General features: G+C 43.4%; 2 protein-coding genes across 2 annotated transcripts; one reads left to right on the top strand and one right to left on the bottom strand.

Moving 5' to 3' along the window:
* The first annotated feature begins 886 nt into the window (after window positions 1-886).
* Window positions 887-3,118, top strand: smx5. Its single transcript, XM_026345504.1, has 5 exons — window positions 887-965; window positions 1,160-1,227; window positions 1,649-1,679; window positions 1,796-1,855; window positions 2,604-3,118. Exons 1-5 carry the CDS (start codon window positions 963-965, stop codon window positions 2,727-2,729), a joined length of 288 nt encoding a protein of 95 aa, XP_026201289.1. The 5' UTR covers window positions 887-962; the 3' UTR covers window positions 2,730-3,118.
* Window positions 3,119-3,936: 818 nt separating this feature from the next.
* bcl6aa (BCL6A transcription repressor a) lies at window positions 3,937-10,782 on the bottom strand. Its single transcript, XM_026345503.1, has 9 exons — window positions 10,675-10,782; window positions 8,438-8,609; window positions 8,092-8,313; window positions 7,052-7,999; window positions 6,564-6,745; window positions 6,309-6,476; window positions 6,057-6,187; window positions 5,709-5,846; window positions 3,937-5,588 (listed from the first exon to the last, which is right to left on the bottom strand). The coding sequence occupies exons 1-9, from the start codon at window positions 10,703-10,705 to the stop codon at window positions 5,445-5,447; spliced, it is 2,136 nt and encodes a 711-aa protein (XP_026201288.1). The 5' UTR covers window positions 10,706-10,782; the 3' UTR covers window positions 3,937-5,444.
* Between the last annotated feature and the right edge of the window lie 1,407 nt (window positions 10,783-12,189).

A 12,189-nucleotide genomic window follows, 5' to 3' on the forward strand; every position in this document is an offset into this window, starting at 1 on the left:
TACATTTCCCTGATGTGGTCTGAAGGTTTGATTTGAGATTCAGCAGGTTGTTGGTTCTCAGCTGGAGCCTCTCCCTGGCCGTTCTGATCCTTTTCAACAATTTAAATTAAACAATGTTAAGTAAAATGTAGAGAAATTAAAATAGTGTGACAAAAAGATACAGTACAGCATAATGTTTAAAGTCACATTTAATGTGGTTTAACTATGTTTTAATTTTACCTTCAGAGGGGTGAAGATCTGGTTGACATCCTGAACATCAGGTGTACACAATTCAGAGAGGTCTGATTCAAAGTCGGACATCCAAGAAACAGATGTCAAAGTACTGTCCTCCGAAAGGGTCGGGAAGGTGGCACCATCACGGTCTTCACCCCACACATAGTGATGACACACATTTTGAATTTCCTCATCGACGTCCTGAAAGTCAGGTGTGTAAACTTCAGAGGCGTCGGTTTCCAGGTCGGACGCCCGTGAATAGGATGAAACAGTACTGTGTTCTGACAAGGCTGGGGAGGCGGCACCCTCCCAATTTTCAGCACACACACGGGACTCACAGTCGGGGCTGGACCCCCATGAAGAGTACGTCTTAGTACTGACCTCAGACCTCAGACCTGGCTGGGGAGGTGCAGTAGTTGACCTCTTGGTTTTCTTCGTCCCAGGTGTGCTTAATAGACTTTTTGTGCGAAGCAGAACAATTGGCTGAGTCTTCCTGCAGCTCCTGTTGTTGAGACACTATATTTCATTTCATGGTGTGATGTTTGACCTCACAGCTAAGTTAATACTAATACTTATACTTACTAATACTTACTAATACTAGATACTAGTTCAGTGCAAACACTACACGCACCTCTGGCGCTCCCACGTGGAGCTGGCTTGTAATTACACACTGCGTCGTCGCAGCGATAACACGCGGCGTGCTACGTCATCGACACCAGACATACTAGCGAAAGAAACCAGCAGCAATAATGGTAAGAACTGGTTTTCAATGGATTAATGTGTTTCCCAGTTTATGTAAAACGACGTATCTGATAAATAAATGTGGTACTGAACTTTTACCGAGCTCACTGTGTCGCTGCAGTGTTTTAGTTTATTAGCTGCCTGTGCCCTGCTTCATATTTAGCCGCCGTTAGCATGAACGTTAGCATGTCGTTGTGTTTTGCAGCTTTTCTACTCGTTTTTCAAGTCGCTGGTGGGGAAGGACGTGGTGGTGGAGCTCAAAAATGACCTGAGGTTGGTTTTATTCAATATAACCTTGCCTTGCAACATTGTTTTTTAATTTCTATCTGTCTCCGTTATTTGCTTACGACAGCGGTGCTGGCTGTTTGAAGCAGTGTGAACGATGGTAGCTAGTGAGGCTCAAACTACATCTCCCAGCTTTAGCTAAGAGTTTAGTTGGAAGTTAGTTAAATGCACTGTAACGGGATAAATATCATCATAGGTTTGACGATCTCTTCTCTGTCACTGACTCTGTAAACGGTGAACTGTATGTGTGACAGTCAGTTTTTACTGCACTGTTTTTATTTTAAGTAATTTTTGTTATTCCAGGTAACTGAATCAGTCACCTAAGATAAATCTTAAAGTAAAGAAAAAGTAAAAATGTGATGTCAATCGATGCTTGTATTTATTTTTATCCAAACATTTCTTTTTGCAGCATTTGTGGAACACTTCATTCTGTTGACCAGGTTAGAAATTTATGTACATACTTTGCAACAAAGCCATTCAGCTTCTGCGTTTTGTTAGTGACTACACAGTTAGGAGTTGTTTTTCCTGACATTGCTGTAATGTTTGTCTATTTCAGTACCTGAACATCAAGCTCACAGACATCAGTGTCACAGATCCAGAGAAATACCCACACATGGTAAGTTTATGCACACGTGTGTGTATATTGTGAGTTCAGAGACAGGTGCATGTGATCTATGGAAACCTTTAAGGTAGGTGTCTTTGCATATGAAAGAAATATTTATATTTATATTCTTTCATCAAATGCGCAGATCAAATTTGTGGCACTATATGCACTGCCCGCCCAAAAAGAAAAGTCACCACCTTGATTTGACCAAGCGAATAGTTAAGAGCCTCCCACTGGATAATTACTGTATGGATGATTATGTTTCAGCTGCCAACAAGTTAATTAACGCTAACTGATGCACGGAGTAGCTTCTCATTTCTTAAACAACCAGTGCAGTGCCTGACTCTCCCATCATCAATACAAGATCTGGGAGAAAATTTAATGCAACTCTGGACAAGAATAAGTGACATTGAAGAAGCTTATCGAAACGATTCCACAGTGTATGTGTGCTGTCACCAAAAGCTAAAGGTGGTCTAATGAAATATTAGTGTATGTGTGTGTGTGTGTGTGTGTGTGTGTGTGTGTGTGTGTGTGTGTGTGTGTGTTTTTTTTTTTTTTTGGACGGGCAGAGTTTTAATGAGGTAGAAAAGAAAAAGTTGATTTTGTGATTTCTTTAAAAATATAACTTACAAAAAAATAAGAAAGTAAAGCTGATGTCAGCAAAACATCTGAAATAAAAAAATACTAATTTCAGCTTTCAGTCTTGTTCTGTACCAAAATGATTTACAGCATCCTATCCTCCATTTTGTTTCCGTTCCAGCTGTCTGTGAAAAACTGTTTCATCCGTGGATCTGTGGTCCGGTACGTTCAGCTACCTGCAGATGAAGTGGACACTCAGCTACTGCAAGACGCTGCACGAAAAGAAGCAATGCAGCAGAAGCAGTGATTTACGTGCAGGGTGGGGTGTCATTCATGGGTGGGTGATGGGGTCGAACTTTTGAGTTTTGAGTTAAATTCATTTAAAAACAGTTTGAGCAGCTCTAATTAAGCAGTATTGGTCAGTAGACTGTACTTTCTTTACAGATTTAATTGCATTCCTGACATTAGTTTTTATTATTTACAAAACAGTAATTATTGGAAATATTCTGTACCTCAAAGGCTACATAGGAACTTTGGTTTCTTACTGTTGTTTAAAAGAATGAAACTAAATCCAATTTTGAGCTCAGATATAAAAATTTGTTGTGATATTTCTGTTGCATTACAAAAATACTGTTGCTTTCAAAGTTATGACTGGGATTTTTCATGCCATTTCGAAATAAAAAGCTATTTTATTTATGTTTTGATCAAGTTATTAACATGTGTTTTGTAGTTTCAACATGAGAAGTGTTTGGCGATTTAGGTTTGGGCCTTTAAATTCAGAGAAACTGATAAAGGTTTATTGCCATGAACTGTGATCACAAGTTATTTTCTAAATGGCTGCATTTATGGGAAATAAAGCTTAAAATCCCATAACCTCTTTGTTCTAGTCATCCAAAAGAGAGTTGTGAGGTGACGTAAAATCTGGGAGATAGAGGTGAAGACGTACCTTAAAAGAGCTGCCACACGTCCTGTCAATATAGATGTCCTTTGTTATTGTCTTAATATTTCTATTCCAGCTCTTTGCTGTGTGCTACACAGCCACTCTCACATAGACTTGCTTTAATTTTTACCTTAAAAGTGTCAAAGATGCAGTGGATGGTCTATCGGGGCCTTTATCAGCATTTTCCCTCACAGTGTAACTGTGGGATCTTCTATTGCTACGGTGTTTGCAGCGCAGTTTGATTAAAACCAGTTTGAGCTATAAAGGTCATTTGAGCACAGTTTTTTCTTAGTGGCTATTTACTGTAAATACTCAAAATTTCATGTAAAATTTATGATGTTCCTCTATAAAGGGTGAAAGTTCCTGCAGGTCAAACTGTACTTATTAAAGGGTTAAAAATTGGGCTATAGTTGATCTACAGGTTATGTAATCTAGTTTCTTTTTTAGACATTCGGTCTAAAAATAATTTAGAATACTTGTATAGCTGTAGCTGTGTGCCCATATATCCAACACCAAAACTCATTCAAATATAAAAAACACATTGGAAAAATAAAAGAGCTCACTCTGGTGTCAATACATAGAAATCCAATACCTTTATTTTACATTCATACACCTATAACGTTGTACAATAATTTTTAATGCAGATTAAAAAAAGCCCAATCCAAAAACAAGTCCTGTAGATTTACAATGATGAATTTGCATGTTCTGTGGTTGGTGACAAGCATTTAAAATATATATATGTACACACACACGTATACACTCACACAGGGATCTAGGACAAGTGGTGTCCACGAGCTGTACCTTATTAGAGCTGAGCTGAATGGAGAGGGGTGGTGGGTGGGGTGTGCAGGGAAGGTGCAGTGGTTAGCACTGTCGCTGGTTGTGGCTCACCGTTTGGAGTTTGCATTGCCTCTTTCTGGGTTCTCCCGTTTCCTTCAGCAAAGTCACACACGTTAGGGTCACTGGTAACTAAACTGTCAATCAGTGTGAATAGGAGCGCGAATGTCTGTCTGTCAATGGATGTCAGCCCTGTGACAGACTGGTGGTCCAGGGTGTACCCTGCTTCAGCTTCAGCTTCAGCTTCAGCTCTGCCCGTGACCCTCAAAGATGAGTGGTTTTTGATAGTAGATGGATCAAGAGGAATTCAGTCACCATAGAGAGAAAGGCACATTGAATACACAGTGTATGTACAAACAAAAAAACCTTGACACTTATACAACTTTACTTTAGGATCTAGAACAATGACCAAAAACTGTAAACCTTCACTTCTGAAAAACAAATTAGCAAAAACAAAAGTCACATCTATACAAATACATCTGAAGCAAAATATTTTCTCGGTCATAACAAAGCAGTACCTTGAAATTCATGTCAACACTTAGATTGGCTCTGCCAGCAGAGAGAAATCCCACCGATATAATTACACAATATGTCACAATATTTATGCAGTTGCCCACTTCATGTACACTGTCAACTGGCAACGTCTTGACAGCCCCTCGTGCATATCCTCAGCAGACAGCAGCGGTCATCTGATATGTTTGACTAAATCCAATTACCACGTCATGTTGACTTTTTTTCCTCCCACCTTTCCCACGATTATGGCAACTTGAAATGGTGCAACATGTATGTACAATTACATAAAAATGTATAGACAACTCTATACAGCCGCAAATCCTGTTATCTTAAAATATATGTACCACCCGTCAATCAAAATGTTCAATACTTTCAGAAAAGTAAGTTCTCTGATATAAAATACTGTATTTTCAAAAAACAGACTGTTTACATTCCATCCTTCAAAATAAAGTTTTATATACGTACCTTCAAAGCTTAGAAACACGTCAAACATACATGTATTTATATTTATATTTATATAGAAACAATAAAGTGACTAAGAAGCCATATGTGGCTCTACGTTCACATGTAGTGGAAACCCGTTTAGAATGGCGTACCAGCCAATTTATTTGTCTAATGAACACAGTGTGGCACTACAATTTTGGATGATTGTACAAGTTGGGGTCTTCAAATGCCAAGGTCAAAATTGCCTCCATTTAAAAAACAAAACAAAAAACGTTTCCTTCTTCTAGCTCAGCATGCCTTTGTCAAGTCAGTGGGCATGTCGGCCGTGGACATACGGTATTGGATCTTTGTGTTAGTGATGGCGCCGTGCTTCTGTCGAAGATGCAACCGTAGTTGGCTCTTGTGGCGGAAGTGCAAATTGCATTTCTCACACTGCGAAGGAAAGCAGAGCAACGTTATTTTGGGACATTTGATTTTATTGTCTCATTGTCTTGAACGTGACTCATAATAAGAATTTGTATAATGATTAACAAGCGGCATGTGTCAACGTACATGGTAGGGCTTTTCTCCTGTGTGTATGCGCAGGTGGCTCTTCAACGTCTGCAGGTGACGGAAGCGTGTTCCACAGATCTCACATGGATATGGCTTCTCCCCCGTGTGGATTAACACATGGGCACGGAGATGAGCAACCTGAAATGTGAACAAAAAATATTGTAATATCGTATATATATATATATATATATATATATATATATATATATATAAAAGCTTTTCTGAGACTGTGGGTATTTCTGATATACCCAGTTATGATTACAGTTCAAAAGTATTAGTGCTATTAGACCATGCGAGAGAGCAAATGGTTTAAATGAGACAATATTCTGATTTGTTCGTTGTTATTACCTGTACAAAACGAGCTCCGCACGTCTCACATTTGTATGGCTTCTCTCCTGAGTGGATGCGAGTGTGAGTCTTGAGGTTAGCTGGTCTGTTAAACTGAGCACCACAGATGTTACAGCGATACGGCTTCTCTCCTGAAGGTAAGACATCAAAGAAGGCACTTTTAGGATTTAACAACAGCAAAAGCACAAACCTGAACACCAGTAAATAACATTGATGACATTAGATTGTTTATGTGAGTGTTGCATGTGTCACCTGTGTGGACGGTCTTATGGCTGGCGAGGTTGCCTTTGTAGCGGAACGCAGCCTGGCAGCGGTCACACTTGTATGGCTTGTCGCTGTGTACTTGAAGCATGTGTTGTTTCAGCGCTTCGTCTTCAGCAAACTTCAGTTCGCATTCATTACAGACGAATGCACCGTTTTCTGTTCGAGAGAATATCATAAAATGTGACCTCCGGTCGGATATAATCCACATTTCTGATATGGATGTAATACTCATAGTAGACTCACCACAACTGGAATCTGAGTATTCTGAATGCAGCTCTGCCATGTCTTCTACTAAACGGGACCTGGAGCTGTTGGGACAGACTTCAGAGTGCTGCGGGGATTGAGAGCCGCAGGATGAGCAGCTCAGGCGGCTCAAGTAGTGTGGAGGATGACTGTCACCGTTCCTCAGTGACCCCTCAAGTGCACTACAGACAAAAACCACATGCTTACATTACATCTACAAGAATACTTCAGATCCAATATAAATACATACTTAATGTAATGTTTTACAAATACTTCAGACCAAACAGAACTGCAAAGTAAAGTTCCTGAAATCTTTCTGGTCAATGTCCAAAATATAAAAAGCACGAGCTTCCTGAGAGACACTGGATTAACTTTGATCATAGACAACAAACAAAAAACTGATAGTAGTTCCTCCTCTCATGTGATATCGGGAGTTCGCTCACTCACAGAACAAAATATAGACTTGAAAGAAGACAAAAGAAACCCACCTGTTGATGATGTTGTTGAGACGACTAGCCTGAGGCACAGGCAGATCCTCATTGTGATCGCTGCTCTTGCTTGTGGTTTGTGGGTCGAGATTCTCGGAGTCGCCGGGGTGGAGGTAGGGTTGCAGGCCAAGGCGCTGAGGTGAACGCAGCCCAGAATCCCTCAGCCCCACCTCGTCTTCCTTACTGCTCTGATTGAGCACAATGAACTTATACTTCTTCCAGTTGCGAGCTTTGGGGTCCTGCGTGCCTTGCGGGGCTTGCGCTCCAGCAGCTTGAGAGAGGCTGGCGTTCTTGCTGCTGCTGGATTCTGTTGGGGAGTTGGGCTGGCAGTCTGATTTGAGGGGACTCTGTGGGCTGCTCATGAGGCTCTTGCGTCCAGCAGAGGAGATTCCCAGTGGGTAGTGCTGATGGATCAGATCTTCCTCTGGCTGAGGTGCGTGCTCTTTGCCAGAGTCTTTGTGGTGGTCGAGGCTCAGCACGGGAAACGCACGCTTCCTTGTGCCGAGTCCAACAGACTGGCTCAGCCCATCATGGCTTTCCTTCCTCATCTCATCATCTCTGCCAACCTCCCTGGGAGTGTAGGTGGTGGAGTGAATAATGCTGGAGGAGCTAGTGCCAACTGCCCTGGTGTATTCTGCCCTGATGGTGTTGGCGGTGTCATGGTGGATGCCACTCTTTGAGAGGTCAGCGAAAGCGTTTTTGGTATCAGTCAGCTTGCAGAGAGGGAAAGGAAATCCAGGCATGGGAAACTGTCCATAGAGATGATAGTTGCTGGGGTTGCTGACCCTGCTAAACATGTTGGAGCCGTAGGGTCTTCCATCCCTAAATGGAGCTATGCGGCTGTGCAAACTGTCAACAACATCATGGGGTCGGTAAGCATGGACATCCTGAGGTAACACCAAGGGACTGACCAAAAACTCATCTCTGGGCAGCTTGGCAGACGGATCGCTGTGAGAAGAGGTAAAGAAAAGAGAGTAAGATACATGCAGATGACAAGGACGGATTCGTGCTGATTAGCAACGGAACATTCCCCCACCGACCTGGATTTGATGAATCTGTGGCAGGTGTCCACAACATGGTCCATCTGCAAATAGATGGCTGTATTCATGATAGCCATGATCAGACTTTCCTTTAGTGTGAGACGAGAGGTGTACATGAACTCCAGCAGGATGGCAAAGCCCTCTGGGTCGACCTTTGGGTCCAGACTAATAGCATTAAGGTTGCACTTGTGGGAGTCAGTAAAGATAGTGTAAAACAGCCCACTGCAGTGATGAAAGGAAAGAAGAAATACAGACACGGCGTACAAAGATCAGTCAAACCTTCTTCAAACAGCAGCAGAAAAATTGGCTCATATAACTTAGGTAAAAAAACACCACACACACACACCTGCAAGCCATGAGAACGGTTTTGTGTGCACGAAACTGCTGTCTGCTAACCAAGATAGTGACATCGGTGAGAATATCTCTGCTACGCAGTCGATTCAGGTTGAGCAGGACATCGCTTGCGTGGCGTGTGAATTGTATGCAGCTGTCTGCTGCGCAAGCCATTTTGTCAAGTTCTGCAAAGAAAGCAAAACAGAACAGCAAGGATTATTTCACATATATGGAACTGACAGGTTTATTTTACTGCTTCTGTCACAGACCAGCCCTCTGTTTTAAAGCTGGAGTGCAGGTGATCTGTAAGTACATCAGAAGATCTATATCAACTAAGCAACAGATGCAGCTTTTCACCAGAAGGCGGCGCCATTTATTAAATAAACTCTGTCTAGACGCCTCGATTTCTACTTTTGGAATCATTTCTCTCTCCTGTTGACTTTCTCTGTGAACCACTGGCTGACAGGTTAATAGAAGTAATTAACTTCACATACGCACATGAGTAAAATATCTCAGTCAGCGCACGCTAATCGACCGGGACAGACACCAACACTCCCTGCACATTACTGTTTACATGAACAACTGTCATTTGAAAATGCAAACAAAAGTTGATCCTTCACATTAACACGCACACACACACACACACGTCCTCTGCGTTATTTAAAATCTACTGACAGTTCAGTGCTGACGTCTGTTCTGTTCACATGTCTGGTTTTTTCATGAGCTCTTAAATGTAATGCAGAAAAGTTAATTATGAGCAGACACATTCAATAAAAGGATGAAGGATGAAGAATTTTCGGGTCAAACACTCAACTGAAAATTTCCGCCTTCCAAACATCATCCAAATTCTGACTGATGATTTCAGCGGCATGGTGATGAATTTCAGAAGAGCCCTGTGCAGCTGGTCTGCTCTAATCACACCTGTGACAGCGTGCTGTTGCGCTGCCCTGCATGTCCAGGTGAGAGCTGCTGTTCACCTCACTTCAGGCTCTACTGGATTCACAGGGCGCACGCACGCACGCACACGCACCGACGGTGCGTTTAACTTAAAAGTCCGAAACTGGACACGTCCGAAAATAGAGGGTCAGGTCAGAAGGAAGGCGAATACGCGCCGACATCCTCTGATCAGACAGAGCTGAACGACGAGCCCCTGTTCACACGCTGTAAACACAGCACTTCTATTATGAGGAGCGCAACTGGGGAACTTTTATTTCAGCGACAGCGCGGCTCACACCGCGCGTCCCCGAAATAGCCCCGGTGTGATTGTGCACGTATCGTACGGGCCCGCATGTGGTCTCGAACATTTCCTGAGTATAAACAGAGTCGAAGTGAAACTCGCAGCCCGCTACACAGATGAGGTGACACCGTGCAGAGAGCCGAGGCCGCTGTTCAAGTCGTACTTCGGCGGAGTGTCACAGTGGAAACACGGACAACTTGGTGCGACGACGTGTCTCTTAGCCTCTGCCCTCCACCGCGGAAAACACACACACGCACGCACACGCACGCACGCACACCTCAACGCTAATGTTTCCGCTCCAGTGTTACGGTAACAGCAGGGCTTGTTCGACGCAGCCCTTTGCGCTCCATTAGAGCAAATTACCGTCGCTGCGCCCGCGGAGTAAAAATACCCTGACCCGGGGGGCTGGGGGGCTGCCATGCTGCCAGCAAACTTCGTGTGACAGCGCAGCGAACCGCCGCCACACTGTGTTGACACCGGAGCCAACAAAGTAGCTTTAAATCAAAGCGTTTACAGCCGAAGCTGCGCTGACACTGGTAACACACACACACACACACACACACACACACACAGACGCGTAACTACATCCATCCGAGCACCGTGTGCCACAACCCCGGGCTTCTGGACAGCGCTTCCAGCGCTCATGTCCCCATTTTGTTTCGGTGCAGTCATGTCACCGGAGCGTTATGACGGCTTTACAACATGAGTCGTCTGGCGGAGCCGCAGCGGAGGGAGGCTGCTGCCTGCCTGCCTGCCTGCCTGCCTGCCCCGCTGCTTCCAGGCGAGCAGCCGTGAGACAGATGAGCTGTCAAGAGAGCGGCGCACTGGCTGTCGGTGCAGGAGCCGCTCCAGAGTTTCAAACACACACACACACACACACACAGAGCCCCGTCCTCACAAACACTTGACCAGCACAAACGGACAAACAGTGAATATGTCGACAAACAGCAGCAGCACACAGTAAATAATAACTTCGCGCCAAATTAGAGGAAAAAAGGAATTTAAAAAATCACCTGGTAGCGCTTTCCTAGAAACTTCTTGCATCACCACTTCTAAGAACCCCAGTTCTAAGAATCAGACGAGCACAATTCTCGGAATTTGAGCCTGGGACCGTACCACCTCTCCGGGGCAGGGGAGAGCTGCGTTTTCCCCATGTGGCGCAAACTCGCCGTCGCCAAAGCAGTTATTCTAACGCGCCCGGCGCAGAGTGATTTGTACTGCAAACATAACTTCTCTCCAGCGTTGGATTGAGTAGAAAAAGACCTAAAAATGTATAAAATAGTGCAGGAAATAGTTTAATAAGGATCGCCCCCCCCCCTGCTTTTGGTTCGGTCCGCAGTCACAGGACGTCGAGCCGGCGACGTCACCAGCTGGTTAAACCCGGCCCCCGAAATTCTCAGAACTAATTTATATTCCATGACTTCAGCCGTGTATCGTTTGCTGCCTCTCGTCGCATTTAACACCCAGGCCCTACACGTAGAGTCACAGATCGAGCTCTTAGTAATGCCCAGGCGGACACGTCTCTGCTTTTCCTTTTTATTTTTTTGTTTTGTTAGTGACATCTTAGCCACATTTCCTGCAGGTACGCTGACTTCATAGATGGAGAACGCTGCGAACCAGCATCGGGGTTTGTTGAAAAAGAAAAGAAAAGAAAAGAAAAGAGCTTTAATAGATGTGTTATTCGCAGGTTTGCAGACAGTCAGTTGAGCGTGTTTTCATGTGGATGCTGATGGTGAACGCGGTCCGGGGTTTGCCCTTAATCCTAGTGCGTGTTCCAGCTGACGTGCGTTCTGTTAGACGGAGAGAGCGACTTTTCTGAAATGTGTCTCTGACTTTCTGCGGGTATAACGGGTTATACAGCAGTTATTGCTGGTGTTGCATACAAAGATGTATTTATGACATATTAATTGTAGCCGTGTCAACTTCACCGTAGCAGAAAACTTGTTGCACTGAAAGCTGAAGGCAGGAGACGAGCGGCGATGCGCACTTGGTAGAATATATGAGACACATGTAGCTTCATGGTTAGACTAGGAATATTTCAAATGTCAGGAGATATTATGCACGATGTGAATTATAATGGCAAGGTCAGGTGCTGCTGTTTCCAGCGCTTCATTATTATTATTATTATTATTATTATTATTATTATTATTATTATTATTATTATTGTTTATCTTTGTCTTCTTTAAAATGTTTCCTCTTTACTATAAAGAAACACTTTCCATTTGGATAACTGTAATTAAATGGAGGGAGCCCATGAAATTGTCTGTTACTGTGCACACCGTGCACAACAACACTGCTCTTTGTAATGCAAAGCAAAAGATTCCTGGAAAATTAATTAAATGCATTGCTGTGATTCTTTTATTTTCTTTTATTCCCCCGCTCTCCTTTCATTTAATTTAAAGCATGTGCACTCCTCTGTTGCATCATTTCTCAGAGTTGGGCAAGAGTAAAATAAAGTCTCTCTATTTCTCAGCCTGTTTAACTTCATGCCCTTTGAGTGTGAAACTTCTCGCCAGCCGGGCGTTTGT

This window comes from Anabas testudineus, chromosome 4 (assembly GCF_900324465.2).
Source record: "Anabas testudineus chromosome 4, fAnaTes1.2, whole genome shotgun sequence".
NCBI classification, from domain to species: domain Eukaryota; kingdom Metazoa; phylum Chordata; class Actinopteri; order Anabantiformes; family Anabantidae; genus Anabas; species Anabas testudineus.